Below are 18,588 nucleotides of genomic sequence, written 5' to 3'. Positions count from 1 at the left end.
CCCGGCCGCGGCCACGCCGCCAGCACCACCACCGCCCGCCGCCGGGGGGCCCCCAGGTGAGAGCCCTCCCCCCATGCCGGAGCTCGTGGACTTGGGGGTCGCGAGTGGTTGGGTCGCTCCGCACGGGCAGGGAGGCTGGTTGTAGGGGCCCAAGGCCATTTGGTCATGCGGCCGCGTCCTGACCACCCTCCACCCCAGGCCATGCCTATGTGGGGCCACGGGTGTGCGGGTTTGGGGGGGCTGGGTGGAGGACTCCTCAGAATGTCCCTCTGCCTGAGTAGATGTGGAAGGGTGTCCGTCCTGCCCTCCTTCCCCAGGGCCTCGGGGACACTCCTGCGTCTGCTGTGTGGCCAGCGGGTGTATGTGTGGAGAGATGTGTGTGTGGGCTGGGAACTGGCGGGGGCAGTGGGCACTGGCGGAAGTCGAGGAGGAGCGGGCGGAGGCCCCGAGGGTCTGACGCAGCAGCCGGCAGCAGGCCCGGAGGGGTGGGGGTGGGGGTGGGGGTACTGCAGGGAACTGCTGGGAGCAGAGGGATTGGCAGGTGGAACGTGTGACCCCGGGGACACATGGGTGCTGTAGCCTGCTGGTGGGCCAGGCTTCAGTTCTCTCGTGGAACAGGAACGAGTGTGGGCTGATTGTATGCCAGGGCAGCAATGGAAGGGCGTGTGTGAAACCCAGCACCTCTGCCCAGCACTGGACAGTGGGAGAGCTGGTATCAGCCGCCCCTTAGGGCTAACGCAGCTCTGAGGTCCTGCTGTTACCACACCAGGCTGCTGGACAGGGGAGCAGGGGGAAGCCACAGTTGCACTCAACCCTGACCCTTGACCTCATGGTATTGCCCAGGTTCCCCCAGCCCTGCCGCAGGAAGGGAATGGGCTCAGTGCCCGCGTGGACGAGGGCGTGGAGGAATTCTTCTCCAAAAGGCTGATCCAGCAGGATCGCCTGTGAGTGAGGGGCAGCTGCCTGGGGTGGGAGAGGGTGGGATGCCCATGGGCTTCCTCACTCACTGCTGGTTGTTCCTACAGTTGGGCCCCTGAGGAGGAGGACCCTGCCACCGAAGCGGGTGCCTCTCCTGTTCCCCGTACACTTCGAAAGAAGTTGGGCACCCTCTTTGCCTTTAAGAAGCCTCGTTCAACACGGGGTCCCCGGCCTGATCTAGAGACCAGCCTTGGTGTAGCTGCCCGCGCCCGGAAAACAACACTTGGGGACCTGCTGCGGCCTCCAGCCCGTCCTGGCCGAGGTGAGGAGCCTGGCGGGGCTGAGGGAGGCCCTAGCAGCCCTGACCCTGCCCGCAGAAGCCGGCCTCGGTACACACGGGAAAGCAAGGCCTATTCAATGATACTGCTGCCTGCTGAGGAGGAGGACACACTGAATGCCAGACCCGACAAGGTGAGGGCTGCTGACCAGCACGAGGATTCTTTGGGAACCCAGGGAAGGGGCTCTCTCTTGACTCAGCCCTCTCTTTCCCCAGCGGCGGCCCCTGGAACGGGGAGACACAGAGATGGCCCCATCCTTTGAACAGCGGGTACAAGTTATGCTGCAGAGGATCGGCGTGAGCCGGGGCGGTGGGAGTGCCGAGGGCAAGAGGAAGCAAGTGAGTTTGGGGGTCAAGTGTAAAGTGAGGTGGCATGTGGTAATCTGTAGGTGACACAGATGACATGTGACCAGGAAGGAGGAGACTCACAGTACACATAGATCTGTCAGCTCCACTCCCTTCCTCAAAAGTCATGGGATTTAACTTTTTTCCCTCTTGACCTGTGCCATTGACACCTCCTCCTAGGACATGAGAAGGTCCTTTCAGAAATCTGACCTTGTCCCCTGTACAGTCCAGGGGTTTTAAAGCTGCTCACACTTCCAATCCTGCTGCTACAAGGTTCCATGGGAACTTGGTCCTGGCCACTTCCTGCTCTCCTCCTTTGGGGCATCTCAGACCCTCTCCATTCTGCATCCAGTCTCATCATGGGTTACACCAGGTTCCTCCTTAGCCATCTCAGCAGTGCCCTGTGGGCCTTCATATTCTCTTCTATGGCCATCCTGCTAATGTCACTCAGATCACAATCTCTGTTAAGAACCACAGCCCTGTGTATCATCTACTTAATAGCTTTTCAGATAGTACACATAAGCAGCGAGACCTCTCCACATTTAGAAACACTGGTGTGGGAAGCACACTGCAGAACTAACATGATGTGTCTATGGATATGCGTGCATGTTTGTTTGCCAACTGCCATCCCGGACTGTGAGTGCTCAGGGGGCTGGGACTGGGTTTGCCACGTTCTTGCCTACCTTGTAGAGGGCATCTATGACTGGAGTATAACAAGGGTGAACCAAAGGATAAGGCGAGGGAGGCAGGGCTGAGGTTTTACTGCCTTGTTTCCTACAGAGCAAAGACGGTGAAATCAAGAAAGCTGGCTCAGATGGTAAGTGTGACCCTGGGGTAAGGCAGTATATGTAGGGGGTGTTCTTAAAGATGGTCTCCAACATACTTGCTTTCCTAGGGGAGGGGGAAAGGCCAGGTTTTTCTTCCCCTTACCCCTAAGGTCTGGTGCCTGAGTCCTCAGCCCCATCTTGCAGGAGACATTATGGACAGCTCCACGGAGACCCCGCCCATCTCAATCAAGTCCCGAACTCATTCCGTGTCTGCTGGTGAGTGAGGGCCACTATGTGCGGGGAAGGTTCAGGGATAGACAAGAGCGGGTCAATGGGCATCGTGGTGCATGCCTATAATCCCAGGATTCGGGAGGCTGAGGAAGAAAAAGCATTTCAAGTTCAAAGCCAGCCTGGGCTGCATAGTGACTCAAGGCCAGCTGAACTACATAGCAAAACCCTGTCTTAAAAAAAAAAAAAAAAAGAGCTAGACCATTGCCATCTCCAAGGCTTGGCCCAGGTCTTAGCTGACACTCTTCTCCTGGCAGATCCCTCATGTAGACCTGGCCCAGGGGTCCAGGGGCCTGAGTCCGCCACCTGGAAGACACTGGGGCAGCAGTTGAATGCAGAGCTGAGAGGCCGTGGTTGGGGCCAACAGGATGGTCCAGGCCCACCCTCACCTTGCCCCAGCCCAAACCTCCGCAGAGCCAGCCCTGCCCCAGACATCCTGGGCCTTCCAGAGGACCCTTGCTTGGGCCCCAGGAATGAAGGTAGGCAAGCACTTCACCCACCACTGCAACCACAGGCTGACTGGAGGACTGCCTGCTGGAAACTTGCCTCCCTGGGGACATGGAGGTGGGAGCCAAGGGCTGCAAGTCAAGGGTGGGGGCAACTGTTGGGAGCAAACCCTGATACCCCGGCCTCCCCCAGATGGCCAGCTGAGGCCGAGGCCTCTTTCGGCAGGGCGACGAGCAGTGTCTGTGCATGAGGACCAGCTCCAGGCCCCTGCTGGTGAGGGAGACACCTCCGTGTGTGCTTGAGTGCAGATGGGGGAGGGTGGGTGCTTGGGCTTCCAATGTGGTTCTGGTCCACGGAGGGGGCCACAAGTGGTTGTGACAGCTGCAGAAATCAGCCAGAAGGCCAGGAGCAAAGGCCTGAAAAGCCCCTCCTACTCACCCTGGCTCCACTCCCCAAAAAGTCACTTCTGCCAGGGGTGGAGACAGCAGGGGAAAGGGCAGCTGAGGGCAGTAGTGTGTACGCACTCTTGCATGCACTGGAGGTGAGGAGAGGGGTGGAAGATGGACAGACAGCAAGCCTTTCTGTGCCCCTTAGAACGGCCCCTGCGGCTGCAGCGTTCCCCGGTCCTCAAGCGCAGACCGAAGCTCGAGGCACCACCATCCCCAAGCCTAGGTAAGAGGCGGCCAGAACCAGCTGGGAGGGGGAAAGGACTGCTCAGCACAGCCCTCAGCCCTTCTCCCTTTCCCTCACAGGATCTGGCCTTGGAACCGAGCCTCTGCCCCCACGGCCCACAGAGCCCTCCAGCCCTGAGCAGAGCCCACCCTCCCCAGCCACAGACCAAAGAGGCGGCGGCCCCAACCCTTGATCCTCTCCTCTCCTGCCGCATGAGATTATTTTATTAAAAAACTTGAAGGAAGCAGAGTGTGGGGTGCTGTTTGTCCCCATCTGGAGCTGTGTGCACATCCTCCAATATGCCTGCACGATCCTTCACACCTGAGTTAGCTCAGACCTTGACTCTGGCTCCATCAGAAGGTGCAAAGCCCAGGCCACAAGCTGGGGAGGTAACCTGGGAAGAAACCATGGTTTCAGGTCAAGGTGGCCTGGGACTGGTAGCAACAGAGAAGGAGTAGCCCTGGGTACTCACCTAGCAGCTTGGACTTGGGCACAGAGGGAAGCACAAGGTGGCTCATACTCATATTGGAAGGCGGAACCATCACAGTGCGTTTTTGGGGGATCCTGAAAGAGGCATGGTGTCTGGGGAGGGACCAACAAGGATCCCTAACCCCATCCAAGGCTATCCCCACTCCCCTTTCAGCTCTATCCAAGGCCTGGCCCCATTCTCCTCTCCGGCTGTACAGGAGCAGTGCTCACCCAGACAGCACAAGACTCCTGGGCTCTCTTGGTTCTGGTCCTTGGAGAAGGCTGCTGGTTGTTAGGGGTTGAACCTTGCTCCTTGAACTCCAGGGCAAGCTTCCGGGGCCTGGTATTATGAGCCTGATGTGGACTCAGGGCTGGGCCAAGGGACTGGAGACTAGGGGTGCAGCTCAGATGTGGAGAGTTGGGTGTCTGACTACGGTGTGGGGAATTGGGGAGCAGGGGTCCAGGGGCTAAGCAGATGATTGGTGAGAGCTGGGAGCGATCCCTCTGCACTGGGTCTGGAGCAGCCAAGGGTACGGCAGGCAGAAGGCTGATGCTGGCACTGCTGTCTTCCAGCGGCTCATGCCCAGGTAAGGCAGGAGCTCCTGAGGAAGAGGGGACACACTGTGGGCACAGCCCTGTCAGCTCAGAGCAGCTGTAAGGTCTGTGTCCGCCCCACCCACTGCAACCATTTCACAGCATCCTGCATAGGCTGAGTTGACTGACCGCAGTGTTTCCGGCCTGAGCACTACCTCCCCTGAGTAACTCGGTATGGAGGAGGTCAGGTCAGAGAGGAGTCCTGCAGAGCCCACTGTGGTGGGGTCAGCTCACAGTCTGGGGTTTCCAGAGTGGTTCATCAGTACTGTGGCTCCTGGGCCCCAGGAACTTCCCTCTGACTTATCCAGTTCTCCTTACCCTGTGCCCTCTGACTTAAGCCCAGAGAGTTCAGGATTTGCTGGTCCGTCTCAGAGATGTGCAGCAATAAACTGGGAACAGTGTACAGGGCTTCTTCCTATAGGACAGGAACTCTCAACCTGGCCCTTGCCCAGCCCCTCACCCTGACACTTCCCAAGGGAAGCCCCATACCCACTGTGGCTCTGCAGCGAGCGGCAGCCCAGCGGGTGAGGGGGGGGTCTGGGCAAGGGCCTGCTAGTGTCAGGCAGCTCCCAGCCAGGCGAACCAGTGCCCCCCGATGCTCCTGGTCCTCCTGTACCTCATCCAGAAGCTGGGACAGTGTTAGGCCTGGGACAGGGGACCAGACAGTGGATTGAAGCTCAACGAGAAAGAAATAGAATGTGGAGAGGTACTTACTGAGGAAGCAGGGGGTGATGGCAGGAAAGGTTACTCCATACGGAGTTTGGTAGGGTCATTGGATAACCCCTACCAGTACCTGCATTGGAAGAGTTGGACTCTGAAAGGTGGTCCCTACAGAAACAGAGTGGACAGGCCTCAGGAACAATCCCGGGGCCTGTCTACCCAGATCTGCCACCCCTCAAAGAGACCTCACTTGGCCCCAGAGCCCAAGCCCAGACTCACTGAAGGCAGTCATAGAGCTTCCTCTGTACATCAAAGTCCTGGTTGCTGGGGAAGACAGGAGGACAGCAGGCAGTCAATGTTACTGGGAACCTAAGCCCTCCACTCAAATGCCTATGCTAACACCAGGTAGGCCTCCTGCTGGGTGGAGAGAGCAGGCAGATAGAAGGTGGAGGTATGTCCCTCTCCCTGTGCTGGGGACTGAAGCCTGGGCCTCCAGGTGTAAAGTGCTCTCCCACTAAGCTACACCCGGAGCATTTGGCCCCACCACTTACCAACCGGTCACGGGTACCCGGGGCTGCTCCGTGGGCAGCAGGTTGAAGCGGTCCACCTGGAGGTAGAACTCCGCAGGCTGAGAAGGCAGGTGAGAAGGCAGGACTCAAAAACTGTGGAGAAGACCTAGGCCCCGTAACCGGCCCACACCAGCCTCAGCACTCACCGAACCACGATCAGCGATCTGTATGCGAACCTCACAGACTTGCAGCAGGAGCAGCCGGCCCTCGGCTCCAGTGAACCCAAACTCCTTCTCCTCCCTGCAGGGGGAGTTCGACCCTCAGGCCCAGGACACAGACCCCGCCCACCTCGGGCTCAAACACGCCCTCGCCCTCTCCAGCTGTGCTCTACCCCGTCCCCCGGGCGGCACCTCTCTCACCACTCTGAAGTGCTCAGGGCCTCTTGCGTCACTAGGCATCGGACACTGTGGGTCCCGTCGGACACAAGCAGCATGGCTCCGCCGTCAAGGATGTCAGGGGCGTGGGATGGGCCTGGGGTCACCACGTCCTGCAACACCTGACCGCGGCGAGCGACGTCAATCTCATCATCCCGGCCCCCGCCCCCGCCCAGGTCTCTGGACCAAGAGATGGGGCTTACCTTAAGCAGCTGCCCAGCTTGTGGACTTGAGAGTGCCTCTGACCGAAGGATCAACTCTCGAATCCAAGGCCGCAAAACCAGAGTCTCCATACCTGCGCTTCCCGCGGCGGGACCTAGCGGAAAGCAGCTGGCGGAGGTTTCCCGCGCGCGCTGCCGCCCGGCCTCCTGCCGGAAGAGGAAACGCGTGACGTTGGGCGGGTACCCTGGCCCAGGCCCCGCCCAGTACTCGCTGCGCGTGCGCATGAGGAAACTTAGGCGTGTGCAGGTACCTACTCTGTGGGCTGGTTGCTGGCAGATTATTTTTGCCGGGGCATTTGGCCGGGGATATAGCTCAGCGGCGCAGCGTCCGCCTGGCAAGCGCAAGGTCCTTAGTTCGATTCCCGGTACCAGCGCCCCCCCCAAAAGCATCCTGGCTCTTGGGCAGTTCAAGACTCCCGTGGCTCCAGGAAGGAGCCAAGGGCTATCGCAGATCTGGAGAGGGATCCAAGGCCGGAGTATAAGCCTGAGGGAGTCAGCAAACATTTATTATGACTCTGCCTTCTCATCTACAAAACACACAACCTTGTGTATATATATATATATATATATATATATATATTTTTTTTTTTTTTTTTTTTTTTTTTTTTTTGAGGCAGGGTCTTATGCAGTTCAGGCTAGCGTTAAGCTCACTTTGTAGCCTAGGCTGGCCTCGAACTCACAGCAATCCTCCTGTCTCAGCCTCCCCAGTGCTGGGATTACAGGCGTGCGCCACCACGCCCGGCACAACCTTGTATATTTTGACCGGAAAAATACACAGACAACGCTCAATAAATGTCACTTCCTTCATTCGCCCCTCTGATTGGCCGAGTCGCTCCTTCAGATTCCCCGGGCACACGAATCGTAGCGTAATGACGTAAGAGCAGAGAGCGCTTTTCCCCACCCCCATCTCCGTTTCCTAGGAGACGCGGGCTACGCGTTTGCTCCGTGTCACGGCCCCCTTGACGTCAAGGTCCGGATGGGAGGGCGGGGCCACTGCTACAGCCAGGGGCGGGGAGGCGCGGGCGGGCCGGCCGAGCAGTGCACCTGCGCCTCCGCGGGCTGCTTGGGGCAGCGTCCCCGGCCCGCCCGGCCCCGCCATGGCCAGGCCGCAGAGGACTCCGGGGCGCAGTCCCGACAGCATCGTCGAGGTGAAGAGCAAAGTAAGGGCTCCTCTGGACCCCGCTCGGGCGCCGGCCCTAGGCGCTCCCAATTCCCTCTTTCTCCCTTTGGGCTCCTTGGTCCTTTTCACCTCTTTCTGTCCTCCATCCTCCACGTCTCATTCTCCTTTTCGGCCCGCCAGCCCCCATCCATGTTCCTTCTGCTGCTGGCCTGCAAAGTCCCTCTGTGGCTGGGGTACGTGGAGGGCGGGGGTGGGGGGATTGGACCGCATCCCCTGTACTGGAGCTGTTTGGGTTTAAGGCTGCAGCGTTTGCGGCAGTCCGTTCTTTCCCACCCCTGACAGCCTCAGAGCTGTGGTAAGAAGGGAGCGCGGGCTCTGTCCTGACCCCTTCTCTCTCCGCCCACCCCCGACCTCCAGTTTGACGCCGAGTTCAGACGCTTCGCACTGCCCCGTGCTTCGGTGAGCGGATTCCAGGAGTTCTCACGGTTGCTGCGTGTGGTGCACCAGATCCCGGGCCTGGATGTGCTGCTTGGCTACACGGATGCTCATGGCGACCTGCTGCCCCTCACCAACGATGACAGCCTGCACCGGGCTCTGGTCAGCGGGCCCCCACCGCTGCGCCTACTGGTGCAGAAGCGGGGTGAGGATGGGGTATGATGGGGTAGGGTGAAAGGGCAAGTCTACAAGGGTTAGTCCACACCCAAGGTACCCAGGTTTCACACTCTGCAGTCCCTGCCCTTCGCCTGACCTCCAAGTGGTAGAAAATAGCGACATTGCCCACTGTAAACGACCCAAGTGGGAAAGCAATCTCTGAACTCAACACCTTCTTTCCTTGCAGCAGAGGCTGACTCCAGTGGCGTGCCTTTTGCCTCCAACTCTCTGCAGCGGCGCAAGAAAGGGCTCTCGCTGCGACCAGTGGCACCACTACGTACCCGGCCACCTCTGCTAATTGGCCTGCCTCAAGATTTTCGCCAGGTTTCCTCAGTGATAGACGTGGACCTACTACCTGAGACCCACCGACGGGTGCGGCTGCATAAGCATGGTTCAGACCGCCCCCTGGGCTTCTACATCCGAGATGGCATGAGCGTCCGTGTGGCTCCGCAGGGCCTGGAGCGGGTTCCAGGCATCTTCATCTCCCGCCTGGTACGTGGGGGCCTGGCTGAGAGTACAGGGCTGCTGGCGGTCAGTGATGAGATCCTTGAGGTCAATGGCATTGAGGTGGCTGGGAAGACCTTGGACCAAGTGACAGACATGATGGTTGCCAACAGCCATAACCTCATTGTCACTGTCAAGCCTGCCAACCAGCGAAACAATGTGGTGCGAGGGGCATCTGGGCGTCTGACAGGGCCTCCTTCTTCAGGACCTGGGCCTACTGAGCCCGACAGTGATGATGACAGCAGTGACCTGGTCCTTGAGAACCGCCAGACTCCCTGTTCTAATGGGCTGTCTCAGGGGTCCCCATGCTGGGACCTGCATCCTGGCTGCCTACTTCCTGGTGCCCGCAGCTCTTTGCCCTCCCTGGATGGTCAAGAACAGGCCAGCTCTGACTGGGGGAGTAGCATACGAGGAGATGGTAGTGGCTTCAGCCTCTGACGGGCAAGGATGCAGCCCCTTGCCGCTCGAGGCTGCTGGGATATGGCAGGGACTTCGCACTGGGAGGTTTTAGCTTGCTCACAGGGCCCTCAGCCTGGGCAACATTAAAGATTTTCTACAATTACTGACATGGTCCTTCTGTGTCCCAGCCCCAGCCTCCTCTTTGATCCTACAAGGCTGCCTCTGTCCTGGACGGTGGGAAACCCTCCCACAGTCAAGCCAAGCTACCAGGTTTGGCTTTCTAGAGTAAGAAAAGCTCTTATGGAAACAAATTCTACTCTGTACAAAAGGTTTAATTTTGACAAAGGGTTAAAAGGTTGGGAGGGTTCTTCTGTAGATACTGGTGACTGGGAAGGGTGCTCTGGGGATACTGTGCACCCCACTGCTGCTGTCTTCAGACCTGTGCTCTGTGATGGGGTCTGATCCTGCCCTTTATAGCTGTGTGCCAATCCTGGAACTCCCTGTCCCTGTCCCTACAAAGGGGCTCAGGCGTCCATCTTCACAAACACCTTGGGTCGGGAAAAGATCTTGATGGCTTCTTCCACCTGCACCAGCTTCCGGTCCAGCTCAGCACGGTGACCCTGGGCTCTCAGTGAGTCTGCTCCAGCAGGCAGCAGTACCAGCTCACGCAGCAGCTGGGTCTGGGCTGCAGGTTCCCAGGAACATTGAGTGCTGGGCAGGGATGCATGGTCCTCAGGGGAATCCCCATCCAGCCCCTCTTGCTCAGGTACTCACTCTGCAGCAGATTGTTCAGTGTCTCCAGCCGCTGGTTCTCGGGCATTCGAGTGTGGCCTGGGGGCATGGTGGGGTCTGGCTGGCTGTGCTGCCGGGCCTCAGCCTCCCGCCGCCACAGATCTTTGCGCTCCAGCAAACTGCAGAGGCACAAGGTTGCTGACACTGGGGTGGAGACTGGATCCTAACCCCCACAGGTACCCCTCCCCCGGGTGTCGGGTACTGGGACCTACTAATGGGGAACGTGGCCCTTCTGTGTGGTGTTGTAGTGCTCCTGGGCTTCCCGCTGCCGCTCCAGTACCTGGGCCAGGATCTGCAGTGAGCGGGAATGGCGCCGGGGGGCCCTCTTGGCAGCTTGGGCGTTGTGACTAATGAAGTCTACACCCAGGCGTAGCCCCTGTAGGACATGGCAAGCATGGAGGGGGGGCCAATAGTATTGTATTGTACCCCTGCACCCCCAGACCCCTGCCCATCCTTCTCCTCTTGGCCTCCACATGCTCTCACCTTGGCTTTAGGACTTGATGGGGTAAGCTGGGGACTGGGGACACGGGGTGGTGGGAACCCAGGGCCACAGCGGGAGTGTGCCCGCAGGAACTGGGCAGGCTCTGTCGCAGAGGCAGGGCCAGGCTCCTGGAGGGCAGGGCACAGCAGAGGAATCAGTCAGGCTAAGGGTCTTAAGTCACACACCAATAGGGCTGGGGATGTAGCTCCATGGTAGAGTGCTTGCCTAGCATGCACAAGGCCCTGAGTTCAAACCCCAGTACCACAAAAACAGAACAAAACAAAAAAACCCATGTCTCTGTCCCTCCTGCTTCTCAGGACCTTTCTATCCCCATCCTTGTGGGCCTCCTCCCTCTAAAAGGAGTGTGTCTGCTTATCACATTTACACGTGTGTGAGTTTCTCACAGCTTTTTTTTTTTCCAGTAAGGAGTATCAAACCCAGGTCCTTGCATATGGTAGGCAAGCTCTCCACCACTGACTACATCCCTAACTCTTCTCACATCTTTAAGAGAACAACAAACCACCTCTGTTTGTGTCTCAGTCCTGGTCCAGCTACCATTCTTTTCCTTCCTAGCCAAACTTCCCAACTCCAGAACCCCTCAGAGTCACTGAGAGCTAGCTGTCAAGCCCTCAAATGCAGATTGCCACTTCCTTGATCTGATTGTTCTCAGCCTGCTCATCAGTAACTGCTGGGTCTCATGCCAGAGCTCCAGACCTGAGTATCCATCTGCCTCTTGGACACACTCCCACCCCCTGGGAGTCCCACAGATGCTTCAGCCTCAATACATCCTCATGTGACCTTGTCTTTTTTCTCAATTCTATTCTTCCCTCTGAGTCCCTGGAGAGAGGAATGATCTATGCAAGACAGAATGCTACCACCATACCCTGACCCTTGCTCTCCCTGCTGTCCTCAGGTATATATTGAAGGGACAGGGGTCATCTCAGTGGTAGAGCACATGCTTAGGATGCATGAGGGCTCAGGTTCAATTGTCAGCATCCAAAAGCAGAAAAAAGAAAGGAAACGTTGATTATTGACAAGTGGCATGTGGGACCAGCTCCTTCTTGCCTGACCCCCAGTACCCATATTTCCTCTGGTCTCTAGACTTCTGCCTGTGCAGTTCCATCTCTGGAACACTCTCTTCTATTCTCTACTTGGCTAATTCCTACTTGCCCCTCAGAATCAGCCCAGCCATCACCACTTCTGTGAAGCCACCCCTACGGTGTCTCTTAGTCTTTTGTTATCTCTGTGATTTCCTCCCTCCCCATAACTCAGAGCCTAGTGGCCAAGAGGGATAATGTTTCTGGTTTTCTGAGACAGATACCTGCAGCTGGGCCTTGACTCGGGACTCCATCTTGTCATACTTGGGCGAGCGCCACAGTGCCTTCAGTGGCTTGGGTTGGCCCCGCTCCTGGCTGTGCTGCTCTCTGAAGCGCCTCTGGATCTCCCTGATCCGCCTCAGGTTTTCTTTTTCATGGTCTTTAGGGTCTTTCCCTGGGGAAAAGATGCTGCCAGGCTGTGCCCTACATGTGGTCCCTGCAGCCTAACATACATCAGATCGAACATGAGCCCACACCTATCCCCTGCAGAAAGAATCCCTGACCTTTCCATCTAAGTTAGACCCAACAGAAATACTCTATTTACATCCCAGCCTTTTTTTTTTTTTTTGAGACAAGTTCTTGCTAAGTTGCCCAGACTGGGCTCAAACTCCCAGAAAATATCTCCTGATTATTTTCCACATTTTTATAGTGCAGTATACCATTAATTATATATTATTCTTCACTTATTTATTGCCTCCCATATGACTTGATGGTGGTCTATACTTGTCTTTAACCCTGTTCTGAGCATCCATGGGGCCTGGCATACAGCAGGTACTCAATAAACATTTCACTGATGCATGGATGCACAAAGAAAGTTAAAGCTTCATGTGTACTACCTCATGTAGTCCACTCTTTTGGGGAGGTAATGATTTTCCCTTTCTTATATTGCGGAAACAGACCCAGAGGAGCAAAGCCTGAGCTCTGTTCAGGGAAGGAGCAGGTGTTTTTTACATTGGGCAGCTTTTTTTTTTTTAGATAAGACCTCATTATGTTGCTCAGCTGGGCTCATGACTCAAGCGATCCTCCTGCTTCAGAATCTTGAGAGCTGGGACTACAGGCATGCACCAGCCATCACATTCAGCTTGATTTCAGTGGGGGGTTTTTGTGTTTGTTTGTTTTTGTTTTTTGTTAGACAAGGTCTCACTATGTAGTTTAGGCTAACCTTGAACTCACTCTGTACCCGAGGCTGGCCTCGAACTCCTGCCTCAGCTTCCAGAGTGCTGGGATCACAGGCGTGCACCACCAACACGGCTTTTATCTCAGTTTTTGACATCTGACTGCTTCACTACCCCTCTGGCTGGGACTTACTCTTGGGAGAGGCCCCTGGACCAAGGGAGATGCCCTCTAGTTGCAGTAGCACGTCCCCCGCGCCGCGCTGCCCACGCTCCAGGATCTCTCGGGCTCCAGGCCTGATGCGTGGAGCACGCGGAGGTGTGGCATCTAGACTTCGGCCCCATGTCAGCAGGTCCAGCTTCAGCGCATTTCCCTCAAGGCGCCCTTGGGCTGAGAAGCGGGACGGGAGGAATGTAGGGTGTAGGGCTTAGTGGTGAAGCAGGTGCCTCGCCCTGCCGCGGTACCCGCCAACTCACCTGAGGCGGGCCGCCGGTAGCAGTCAGGGCACAGCGTGGGATCTGGAGGGATGGGCCCCGAGATGCGGGACGGACCCTCACACATATCTACGTCGCTTCCCTGCAACGGTTCACCAAGGCTTGCCACGCCATGCATCTCCGCCCGGGCCCCTCCCCGAGCCCCGCGCCCAGTCTAGACGAACTCTTCAGCCAAGCCGCGCCTCCCATTACCCGCCTTCTCCCCGCCCCGCGCCCCTGGGTCTGCCCGCGTTCGCCGCCTCCGCGACCTGGATCCTAGTCTACTCCTCCTCCGGTTCGGGTTCGCAGCCCTCTCCCGCAACGCTCCGCAGGGGCTCACTCGAGTAGTTTTACCGCCAGCTTCTCCAACCCGGCCGGAGTTTCTGTTGCCAGGTAACAAATAGCTTCCGTCCCTTAGGTCAGGGGTCAATGACCCTAGCTAAAAGGCTTCTGGGACTTGTAGTTCCAGTAGACGTTAGACAGAGGGGCCCCTGGTCTCAGTTCAGCCCTTGTCTCCCTTCTGGTCTCCCCAGTCAGCGAAGAGTTTACCGGTCCAGCTCTTCAGGGTTTGCTCTCCCTCTGGTAACCATCGAAGATACGCCGACCTTGTGCAGCCATGGCCGCCGAAGAGGCCAAGAAGTGCCCAGGGGCTCATGAGGGGACGACTTTGGGGCAGGGCCGTATCACAGAGGTGCGTGGTGGCCATGCTCAGACCCCTGAGATGATTGACTGACGGTCAGACCGACTAGCCGTCAAATACTTTGCCACCGAACTCTGGGAGACGAATTCTGAGTGACCCCACACCCTAACTGCCAGCCAGACCCTGCGGGAAGGGGCCTGGGCTGATGCCCTCTATCCATGTTTGGTGGCTAATGTCTGTCGAATGACTGACCGCTACAGCCTTCACCTGGTCGTGGTGACTAATAACCTGTGTGTCACCTCTAGTGTCCAGTGACAGGAGATCAGTGCCTGCTCCCAGTGCAAGAGAGTTCATCCAGTACCCAGGATGAAGACAAGTGTCCAACAGCACACTGCTCAGAGCCAGAGCACCAGGAGGAGGGACTCAAGCAGGAGGAACCGGGACTAGAGCCAGAGCCAGAGGCAGGGGAAGAGAAGGGCCCCAAGCCTGTGGGCTCCATTGAGAAGCCCAGTAATGGGCTGAAGAAGAAGCCGGTCAAGTGAGGGGGGTTTCAGAGGGAGGGAGCTGAAGGACTGGGGGATGGGCCCCACACCCTACGAGTCCTAAATCTTGCACTCCTGCCAAGATTCCTGGCCCCCTGCAATTACCATCACTGTCCACCCCTTGTGTTCCTCAGGACCCCTGGTGTAGGGACCACTGAGATGGAGCTTCCAGGGCTATAGGGCACTGAGCTCACATAAACACTGCGGGCTATCAGTTCTGGCCTTCACTGACCAGGAAAGGGATAGTTGCTGTCTAGCCCTGGGGTTGTGGGCAGACATGGCAGTCCCTGGGATCAAAGTACCTGAACCAGAGACTGAAGGCAGCCTCTCCAGGGCTCTTGTCCCTGATCCCAGTCCCTCGCCATCATGCTTATCCAGGATTGAAGGTGAACTGCCACCAGGGACACTGCCGCTGAAGAGGGAGGAGCTGGAGGCCAGTCAGAGTGAGCCCTCACCGCCCGCCAAACAGACCAAAAAAGCCAAGAAACGCAAGAGTCTCGGGGCTCCTGTGCTCCCAGCTGTGGCCAGCACAACGTGTGCACCCCCAGAGATTCTGGAGCGTGAGTAGCAATCCCTGGGCCTCCCCTTCTCCTCTGTTGGCTGGATCTGACATTGGCACTGCCTGGCACTCCAGCCCCTGCTCTGCCCTGGGTCCTTGCAGGAAAGGCCCAGCGTCTGCGACCACTGTACCAGTACATCAACTATTGCAACCCTGAGCTGAACCAGGCAGAGGAGGGGAACGAGGAGTTCAAGGTGGACCCTAAGTTGGAGCTGTCTCTGGTTCCTGAGGAGGTGGGTGTGAAGCAGCTTCAGGACTTGCTGCCCATGGCGGGACAGCCAGGCTTAGGCCTTGGTTTGCCTTGCCCCAGTGCATTAGTGCCACCCACCCCTGCTCTGGCTCCGCTGGTCGAGCAGGCTGGAGTGGAACCTGGTGGCTTGCCCAGCCTGGGGGCAAGTGGCTGCCTCAAGGCCGAAGTGGACAAGTCCACACAGGTAGACATCGATAAGATGCTGAGTGTCTGTGCTGCTCTTCTCGTGCCCCCACTGTCCCCTCAGTACAAGTGACTGTCACTCCCTGGAGGATCCCCTCCTTCCAGGCCTGAAACAAGCCTCAGTCTGTCAGCTTAGACCATCATGTGGAGTAGGGAATTCAGCCTCTGTCCCCACTTGGGAACATGGGTTTGCAGAAAATAAATTTTTCCTTTTCTAAGACTTTGGTTCCCCAAATAGGATGCTTGAGTTAGGAAAGAGGCAGGAAAAAAGGGTGGAGGTTTGAAACCTGACCAGTCAGGTGGATCGCCAGGGACCTTGAAAAATAGATCTGAGTTAGGAATGGGGGTGGGGCAGGTATGGGGCCTGGTTCTATGAACTTAGTTCTTGCCAAGTGGATGTGAAGCTCAGAGAGGCTGTCTGTGGGAGATGAAGAAGGAGGTGAGTAGGGAGAACGTGGGGCAAAAGAAAAAGAAAGGTCCTGGGAAACAGGTCGTGGCATTCCAGCCCCTGCTCTGCCCTGGGTCCTTGCAGGAAAGGCCCAGCATCTGCGGCGGCTGTACCAGTATATCAACTAGGCAAACAGGCTCTTTGCCTTTCACAGAAGGGCCTGCATTCAGCTTGACCTCAAGGGGACCAACACTTGGGATCCCTCTCTGAGGCAGCAGTTTGCTACTCCAAGACTGGAATGTTTTTCACTCATTTCCACAGCACAGATGGACCAGACCTCACCCATGGAGTAGGCCCTGGTGACAGGGCATCAGTATCTTTTTTTGGCAGGCAAAGGGGTGATGGTGGTGGTAGTGGATGTACTCCCTGGAACCTGTGGCCAAGATGTCAATGACTGTTGCCTCCAGCTCTCAGGGATCCCTGGCCAGTGCTGGCTGTGTGGCCATAGCTTCCTGGTCATCATGAATCTCTCAATCACTTCAGATGTAGGGCACTCCCAGTAACTTTTCTTCCCTCCAACCTGCTTTCCCTCATGTAGCTCACTGTGTAACAGGCAAAATCTTGGTGTCACCTCAAACCCTATCCTATTTTTTTCACACTGACTCCTACCAGCCAGTTGAGTAAGTCTGCCCTCTCAGACCCCATGCTCAGCCTTCTTCCTGGCCCATGGCTGTCTCCAGGTAAGAACTGCACGTCTGACTGTAGACTCTGGGCCCAGACCCATGCAATGACCCTGCCACACACACCTGTGCCTCTGATGGCATCGTTGTCCCCTGTAATATGTTGCTTCTCTTGCTCCAGCAGCCTCAGAACTTCTCAGTGGCTGCCTGTCACTCCCTGACCCTGTCCAGCCACATCTTTTCTTACCTTCACTCTCAGCACATGGCTTTCCTTGTCTAAAATACCTTTACCCCTCACCCTTCCTCCAGCTAGTGCACACTTACCCCAGGTAATTTGGGCGCCCTCTTCCTGCTGAGCCAGGGAGCAGCCAGTGTTACCTTGTGTTGTAGCATCTGCACACTACTGTCACTGGGGTTATAACTGTTTTTGCAACTGTGAACTCCCCAAGGGCATGCATCACTGCATTGCACCCACCTAGCAGAGGCCTCCCATAAGAGGCAACAAACCAGGCAAACTGCGGTGAGGGACGGAGGCTGTGGAAAGGACAGATAAGCATCTGAACTGGCTGCAGCCATTGGGAACCCAACCAGCAGGCAACCTGGAATAATGGTCTGCACAATCATTGGAGGTATGGGGTGGGCAAGGAGCAAGATGAAAATGGTCCTTTCTTGGCATCTTCCCTTAGGAAGGCCACAGGCAAGCTTTGGGGGCAGGACATTTCTCCCTCTGCCTAGACTCCCCTGGGTAGTGCTCCTACCATCCCGGTGCCATGAAAACGGAATCTCCCAGGGAGACAAGCACAGGTTTTTCAGTGTATTTCAGAGCTAAATAGTGGACCCTGACTCTCTCACTTTGTGGCAGAGGCCTGCAGAAAAGCAGTCTTTCAAGAGACCATTACCTGGGGCTCTCTGGCTAAGGGCTGACCCAAGAAGGCTAAGCATCTGCTCTCTCCACCTGGTATCTGAGGTGGAGATATGGGTAAGACCATCACAGAGAAGGAAGCTCTGCTCCTATCTCCCCAAAGGTGAGACAAGAAATTGTGCTCAGTGAAGAGAGCTGGCCTTCAATTCCTGAGGCCTGTTATACATGGACTTGTCTAAAGAGGAAAAAACAAGTCTCTGAGGGTTGTGGAAGCTCACTATAAGGGGAAAATCTGGGCTAGGGATATAGCTCAGTGGTACCAGCGCTTGCCTGGCAAAATGCAAGGTCATGAGTTCGATTCCCAGTACCCAGTAAACACACACGTACACAAGGGGAAATTCTGAGGCAGCACAATTCAAGAGGACATGTGGGACCACAGGCAGTGGGGTGAGTGCCACTTCGCTTAGGGGACTTGTGATGATGAGGCAGCCTTTCAAGTATTCCTGAAGGACAGAACTGCTATTTTCCAGGTGAGAACAAGCCAGGGATGACCCCTTGCTGATGTGGAAGATACCTGTGCCATGCAGGAGGGCTGCTCAATGTGGCCAATGCAGATGGCACAGCCATCAGAAGTGCAGGCTGGGCGAGTCTAGGGGCAAAAGAGGGGTCTGGGCTGGACACTGAGAAAGGACTGCATGGACAGAAGCGTGAAGAGCAGAATGGGGGAAGAGACGACGGAAAGATGAAGCAGCAGCTGCCAGGTCTGGGTATGAGGTACAGATTTGGTTGGAGGCTGGTGACTAAGCAGTGGGTATTTTAGAACTTCTCGTCTGGTTGCTATTTCAGAGGAGGAAAGCTAATTTTCACTGGCCAGGAAAAACTACTTTGACCTGAGGGAGTGCAGTTAGCATCCCGAGATTTGGGAAACAGGTCCTGGGAGATGCTACCTTCCTCCAGGAGGGGGCGCTGCAGGACAAGCCAGTAACCAGTTTTGGGCTCAAGTTGGTCTGCATTAAGTCCACTGCAATGTGCCCCAGCACTGGGAGAATCAGTCTCTGTAAACAGCACAGTCCTCCAAAACCTAACTTTAGCTACTCTGGGTCAGCAACATTGCCCTTTCTTATGTAGGAACATCTTGGGTTTTCTCGGTCAATTTCCAAATTTAGGAGGCTTTGGGATCCCAGTAAGAGTTTG

The 18,588-nt window shown here is 56.6% G+C and overlaps 5 protein-coding genes across 13 annotated transcripts in view; 3 read left to right on the top strand and 2 right to left on the bottom strand.

Moving 5' to 3' along the window:
- The window catches only part of Rltpr (RGD motif, leucine rich repeats, tropomodulin domain and proline-rich containing), a gene marked incomplete in the record, with an annotated part of 12,534 nt that extends 8,516 nt beyond the window's left edge, over nt 1-4,018 (top strand). For 3 of the 4 annotated variants that reach the window (XM_013503952.1, XM_013503951.1, XM_013503950.1), the window contains 10 exon segments: nt 1-56; nt 844-944; nt 1,026-1,389; nt 1,472-1,594; nt 2,381-2,417; nt 2,572-2,643; nt 2,913-3,134; nt 3,295-3,375; nt 3,697-3,774; nt 3,855-4,018. In XM_013503952.1, the coding sequence (XP_013359406.1) occupies nt 1-56; nt 844-944; nt 1,026-1,389; nt 1,472-1,594; nt 2,381-2,417; nt 2,572-2,643; nt 2,913-3,134; nt 3,295-3,375; nt 3,697-3,774; nt 3,855-3,967 (1,247 nt within the window). 4 annotated transcript variants of the gene reach the window in all.
- On the bottom strand, nt 3,981-6,907 carry Acd (adrenocortical dysplasia homolog (mouse)). Its single transcript, XM_005403635.2, has 11 exons — nt 6,643-6,907; nt 6,425-6,561; nt 6,212-6,305; nt 6,048-6,124; nt 5,776-5,820; nt 5,630-5,664; nt 5,330-5,481; nt 5,155-5,251; nt 4,474-4,844; nt 4,247-4,338; nt 3,981-4,168 (listed from the first exon to the last, which is right to left on the bottom strand). Exons 1-11 carry the CDS (start codon nt 6,883-6,885, stop codon nt 4,090-4,092), a joined length of 1,422 nt encoding a protein of 473 aa, XP_005403692.2. The 5' UTR covers nt 6,886-6,907; the 3' UTR covers nt 3,981-4,089.
- On the top strand, nt 6,866-9,498 carry Pard6a (par-6 family cell polarity regulator alpha). 3 transcript variants are annotated; one of them, XM_013503955.1, is made up of 3 exons: nt 6,866-6,907; nt 8,198-8,420; nt 8,619-9,498. In XM_013503955.1, exons 1-3 carry the CDS (start codon nt 6,884-6,886, stop codon nt 9,371-9,373), a joined length of 1,002 nt encoding a protein of 333 aa, XP_013359409.1. In that variant the 5' UTR covers nt 6,866-6,883; the 3' UTR covers nt 9,374-9,498. The 3 variants fall into 3 exon arrangements, with proteins under 3 accessions (XP_013359409.1, XP_005403691.1, XP_005403690.1); XM_005403634.2 differs by lacking the exon at nt 6,866-6,907 and adding an exon at nt 7,431-7,820 and having other exon boundaries at nt 8,622-9,498; XM_005403633.2 differs by lacking the exon at nt 6,866-6,907 and adding an exon at nt 7,432-7,820.
- A 147-nt stretch (nt 9,499-9,645) lies between these two features.
- Enkd1 (enkurin domain containing 1) lies at nt 9,646-13,683 on the bottom strand. Of its 2 annotated transcripts, none has more exons than XM_005403629.2 (8): nt 13,631-13,683; nt 13,294-13,393; nt 13,013-13,207; nt 11,929-12,098; nt 10,610-10,735; nt 10,339-10,502; nt 10,109-10,245; nt 9,646-10,019 (listed from the first exon to the last, which is right to left on the bottom strand). In XM_005403629.2, exons 2-8 carry the CDS (start codon nt 13,376-13,378, stop codon nt 9,859-9,861), a joined length of 1,038 nt encoding a protein of 345 aa, XP_005403686.1. In that variant the 5' UTR covers nt 13,379-13,393; nt 13,631-13,683; the 3' UTR covers nt 9,646-9,858. The 2 variants fall into 2 exon arrangements, with proteins under 2 accessions (XP_005403686.1, XP_005403685.1); XM_005403628.2 differs by having other exon boundaries at nt 13,560-13,682.
- On the top strand, nt 13,591-15,684 carry LOC102025688 (chromosome unknown open reading frame, human C16orf86). 3 transcript variants are annotated; one of them, XM_013503957.1, is made up of 5 exons: nt 13,591-13,683; nt 13,824-13,981; nt 14,236-14,468; nt 14,851-15,032; nt 15,107-15,684. In XM_013503957.1, the coding sequence occupies exons 2-5, from the start codon at nt 13,907-13,909 to the stop codon at nt 15,535-15,537; spliced, it is 921 nt and encodes a 306-aa protein (XP_013359411.1). In that variant the 5' UTR covers nt 13,591-13,683; nt 13,824-13,906; the 3' UTR covers nt 15,538-15,684. The 3 variants fall into 3 exon arrangements, with proteins under 3 accessions (XP_013359411.1, XP_013359410.1, XP_013359412.1); XM_013503956.1 differs by lacking the exon at nt 13,591-13,683 and having other exon boundaries at nt 13,712-13,981; XM_013503958.1 differs by lacking the exon at nt 13,591-13,683 and having other exon boundaries at nt 13,721-13,981; nt 15,134-15,684.
- Nucleotides 15,685-18,588: the final 2,904 nt, after the last annotated feature.

This window comes from Chinchilla lanigera, unplaced genomic scaffold (genome assembly GCF_000276665.1).
Source record: "Chinchilla lanigera isolate Chin_1 unplaced genomic scaffold, ChiLan1.0 scaffold00083, whole genome shotgun sequence".
Lineage (NCBI taxonomy): Eukaryota > Metazoa > Chordata > Mammalia > Rodentia > Chinchillidae > Chinchilla > Chinchilla lanigera.
The sequence above is the reverse complement of the archived record's forward strand: the minus strand, read 5'-3'. Positions and strand labels throughout refer to the sequence as shown.